This window comes from Cynara cardunculus, unplaced genomic scaffold (genome assembly GCF_001531365.2).
Source record: "Cynara cardunculus var. scolymus isolate 2C unplaced genomic scaffold, CcrdV1 Un_Scaffold_1524, whole genome shotgun sequence".
Lineage (NCBI taxonomy): Eukaryota > Viridiplantae > Streptophyta > Magnoliopsida > Asterales > Asteraceae > Cynara > Cynara cardunculus.
In genome coordinates, this window is record NW_020200790.1 from 11385 (window position 1) to 16097 (window position 4713).

A 4713-nucleotide genomic window follows, 5' to 3' on the forward strand; every position below is an offset into this window, starting at 1 on the left:
TGTGTCTAAAACATATGGCTAAGCCCCCTATTTATACCCAAAGTCTTGCACTAAACAACAAAGGTATTAACCACTAAGTAATGCCCAAAAGTTAATAAAAGAGAATCTTAAGTACAAGATGACATCTTAATTCAAAAATCCCTGATTTAAAAAATCCTCCAGCTGTAATCCAGCTGTCCTCCATTCAGCATCCAAAAGTCAGCAGCTTAATCGTTAAGCTCTCGCAAAACCGTGCACGTAACAGGTGGTTGCTGCTGCAATGCTGTAGCATCAGGCTGTTTTAGCAAAAATTCTCCGTTAGCTTGTATCTTTGCGTCCCAGCAAGTTTAACCACAATATTCTTGCTCCATAATAAAAGTATAAAGAAATAAATCAAAACGACTCAAAGTGGGAATGAAAGGAAACTAATTTTAACTAAAAAGACGTAAAACGGATGCATTATGTGTTGAATTCTCAACACATATCACACCCCCAAACTTAAACCATTGTTTGTCCCCAAGCAACCAAAAGACAAATACAAAGACTCACTTTAAACAAAAATGCATGATCAAGGCATTAAGTGCCTACTCAAAGAGAGTTATACCCAACATGAGGTTCATAGCCTTTCATAAATCCAAGATGAGTTATTCAGGACCAAATCATTTTATGTGAACCATAGACTAGCATTCCCTTTTCTTTGTTAGCTCAAACACACTCACATAATTAGGATCAATAGGGCTTAAAAGGGTTTACTCTTTTTGGCGTTTCTTTTCTCCCATTGCCTTTTTCCTTTTATACTCCACATATGAATTTTTTCAAATTTTTGGGCATTTTGACCTCTTTTGTTTGGAGTGCACATAGTCCCTATGAAACTTTTTATTGTGCTATTTTGAACACATAGCCCCTATGGAACTTTTATTGTGTTTTTCTAAACCTTTTTATGATAAGGAGTCAAATTAGAGCTTTGCTCTTTCATATTGACTTTATGTCCTTATATAAACTCCTCCCCCAAACTTAAATTTGACAATGTCCTCATTGGCGCTTTATGGGGTAGATGGTGTTTGAAAGGGTGCAAGTGGCTTAATATGAGTATAGAAAAGAAGGCMTAAATCATTTCCTATTGTGAATTGTGTGATCAAAGTGTTTCCCAAAAAGTGGTTTGCTAGTTCTAGTTTTGAACAAAGTGATTTGGTTGAATGACAAGTAATCCGTAGAATTATTGAGGCTATGATCTCATATACAACATACCTCAACTTAAGTGATCATGCATAAAAAAATAAGACTAAAAACTATTAAGACTATTCCGGACTCAAAGAAATAAAATATGGAGCTAAAGTACGGTGGTAGAACCTGTCCTACTCCGTAGGAGTAGGCTGTGTGCTCCGGACTGCCATCTCCTTCTTCAACTTCTCATTCTCTTCAAATAGACTCTTATTATTCACCTTGATGGCCTTCAGAATGTTTTCACGAAAGTTGATCTTCTCACCTGTTATGAGACTAAACAAAAGCACCAACCTTTCTACAAAAATGGAGCTGTTCTGATTAGTCGATGATAAATAATGTCTAATAAAGCTTATCCAAACATTTTTATCAGAGGACAAATTGGCAGCCTTAAAGGTTTTCAACATGAAATAAGTGTAAGGCTTCCAATCAGTCTCAGACATTCCAAGGAAAGTCATGATCTCAACCAAATATGCCTCAGAGGCCGTGTGCAAGAGTGCATCATTCTCAGAATCTATGTGAGGTGAGAGTTGTTTCAATTCTAAGTCAAGTGGTGATACAAACGATGGGGTGAAGTCTTTCTGCTCACCATTTTCCAACAGCTCAGATGCTACAGCATTCACTGGGACAAAATCATTTCCTATTTCCTCAACATCTTCTTCTATTTCCTCATCACACTCTTCTTCCAACTTAAAGTTCTTCTGAATTCCTTCTTCAAAGCACATCTCTTCTATCTCAGATATTCTTGAACACTCTTCTAAGTAATCAGGGTACTTTAGAGAGTTGAAGACATTAAATGTGACTTTTTGCTCCTGAAGTCTCATAGTCAACTCTCCTTTCTAGACATCTATCAAAGTTCTTCCGGTGGCTAGGAATGGTCTCCCTAAAATGATAGGAATGTCCTTAACAGCCTCAAAGTCTAAGATGATAAAATCTGCCAAAAAAATGAACTTGTCAACTTGCACCAACACATCCTCAATCTTTCCCTTAGGGTATGCAATGGATTTGTTTGCCAATTGGAGTGTAACCGTGGTAGGTCTAGCCTCACCTATGCATAAGGTATTGAAAACGGATAAAGGCATGAGGTTGATACTAGCACCTAAGTCACACAAAGCTTTCCCAATCTCTTTCCCACCTATAGAACAAGGAATAGTAAAACTCCCCGGGTCTTTAAGCTTAGGAGGTATCTTGTTGGTCGGAAGTGCACTACATCCTTCAGTAAGAGCTACGGTTTCATACTCAGTCAGCTTCTTCTTCTTACTTAAGATGTCCTTGAGGAACTTAGCATAACTAGGCATTTGCTCAATTGCCTCAACAAGTGGTATGTTGATGTGCAATTCTTTGAACACACCCAATAACTTCTTAAAATGCAATTCCTCTTTCTGGTTCCTCAACCTTTGGGGGTAAGGAACATAAGGAGGAACTGGTTTTATGACATTCTTGCTTGGATGTGTTGAGCAAGATGGGTCTTGAATGCCTTGGGTCTTAGTGGTGCCCTCTGGAGGTTCAGATAAAATTTTAGCATCAAGTTTAGGGGTCTCTAAAACCTCAGTCTCTTTTGACTTCTTTAAAGCATCCTCAGGAAAAAGTAATGGAAAGTCTGATCTAGGGGGGACATAAGTGGTGGTCTCGGATGCCTTCTTCTCTAAGGGTCGGACCGGTCTTTCTTAGGCAGGAACCAATGTTGTAGCATCAGCTTCTGTCAAAATGGGTGTACTATCTTTTTGTACTTTTTCAGTCAACTGCTTCCCACTCCTAAGTGTCACCGCTTTCACATGTTCCTTTCCTAAGGCTCTCGGGACTTCTGTGTTACTAGGCAAAGTACCAATGACTCTATTGGTCTGATTGAGTGCAAATTGACTGACTTGGGTTTCCAGATTTTTGATAGCCGCACTTTGCTGATTAAAAAGAGATTGATTTTGAGAGTTTTGTTGGGTTATCAAAGCTTGATTTTGAGCTTGAGCATGCGCAAATAACCCTTTTATCATTGCTTCCAAAGAAGATGATAAATCAGCCTGTGGAGGTGGCTTGTTTTAAAAAGGTGGTTGGGAATTCTGAAAACTTTGTTGGTGAGAGTTAGAACTGTTTCCATGATGCTGTGGTTGAAAATTAGAAGTTCCTTGTTGCTTAGGTGCGGGTGGATTTAAACATGGACTGTTCCAAGAAAAATTTGGGTGTTGTTTCCAACTTGCATTGTAATTGTTGGTATAGGGACCAGATCCATTATGAACAAAGTTTATGGATTCAGAATTATGAGGACAATGTTCATACGAGTGTTYCCCACCACAACACACACATTGCACAGAGAGGACTGTTGGAACAGGTGTATTAGCAGCTTGCTGCACTCCCTGACCAGAAGTTAGATTTTTCAGCATGTTGGTCATGGAGGTGAGCTGAGCTGTTAATGCAGTGTATGCATCTACATCAAGTATTCCAGCAGTCTTTTTCTGTGATTGAGCACGTGGGTCGGCCCAATGCCCATTGTTTGCTGATATCTTTTCCAGGATTTCATATCCTTCATTATAGGTCATGTCTGTGAAGGCTCCGCCTGCAGTCGCATCGAGCATTTGTTTTGCCATGGGATTTAACCCACTGTAAAACGTCTCGAGTTGAATACAGTACGGAATGCCATGGTGTGGGCATTTCCTCAACAACTCTTTGAACCTTTCCCACGCGTCAGGAACAGCCTCATCGTCCATTTGTTTGAAAAGACATATCTCGTTTCTGGACTTAGCGTTCCTTGTTGGTGGAAAATATTTTCGCTAAAAATTTTCCGCCATGTTACTCCACGAAGGCACAGAACCCGGAGTTAAAGAGTTAAACCATGCTTTTGCCCGATCCCTCAATGAAAATGGAAATAAAGTGAGTCTTAGAGCGTCATTTGACACTCCCGGGATCAGGAAAGCATCTGTGATTTCCATAAAAGATTTTAAATGCGAATGTGGGTCCTCCGAAGGTAATCTGGCAAATTGGCCATTCGTTTGCAACATGTGAAACATTATCGGTTTGAGTTCGAAATGGAGAGCGGTCATATGTGGTTTAACTATCCCGGAATTCAACTACTCAAAATCCGGAATCGCATAATCCATGATCCTCCCATTTTTGGAATTTGCCAAATTAATAATGTTTGGAGTTTGTGCTCTTTGTTGTTCATTATGGTCCGATTCCGTATCCAAATTATTATCATTATCATGATGTGGATGTCCTTGTTGAAAGTTGGGGAATGGTGGAATTGGTTCAAAACCCGGCTGTTGGTTTTCCAAATGCGGTATTTCCGGAATAATTGGGGGAGGTAACGCCATGTTTGGAGGGAGTAGAGCAAAAAATGCTATTTGAGCCCTCCTCTTATGGTGAAACGTTCTCTCTATATCATGATCAAATTCGAAAAATTCCCCGCGATGTGACCGTGGCATACACCACTTTTAAAAACGATTCAAACGGTACTAGAAAAATCAAATCTTTTACTTTACTCAAAATAAAACTTTTAGCTTGCCAATCCCCGGCAGCGGCGCC

At 39.6% G+C, this 4713-nt stretch overlaps 1 protein-coding gene and 1 non-coding gene across 2 annotated transcripts; one reads left to right on the forward strand and one right to left on the reverse strand.

Moving 5' to 3' along the window:
- Nucleotides 1-2039: 2039 nt before the first annotated feature.
- Nucleotides 2040-2498, reverse strand: LOC112502512. The gene has a single exon (XM_025106459.1). It carries the CDS (start codon nucleotides 2496-2498, stop codon nucleotides 2040-2042), a length of 459 nt encoding a protein of 152 aa, XP_024962227.1.
- A 1327-nt stretch (nucleotides 2499-3825) lies between these two features.
- Nucleotides 3826-3932, forward strand: LOC112502517. Its single transcript, XR_003067705.1, has one exon. It is a non-coding gene; the product is annotated as a small nucleolar RNA R71 (small nucleolar RNA).
- Nucleotides 3933-4713: the final 781 nt, after the last annotated feature.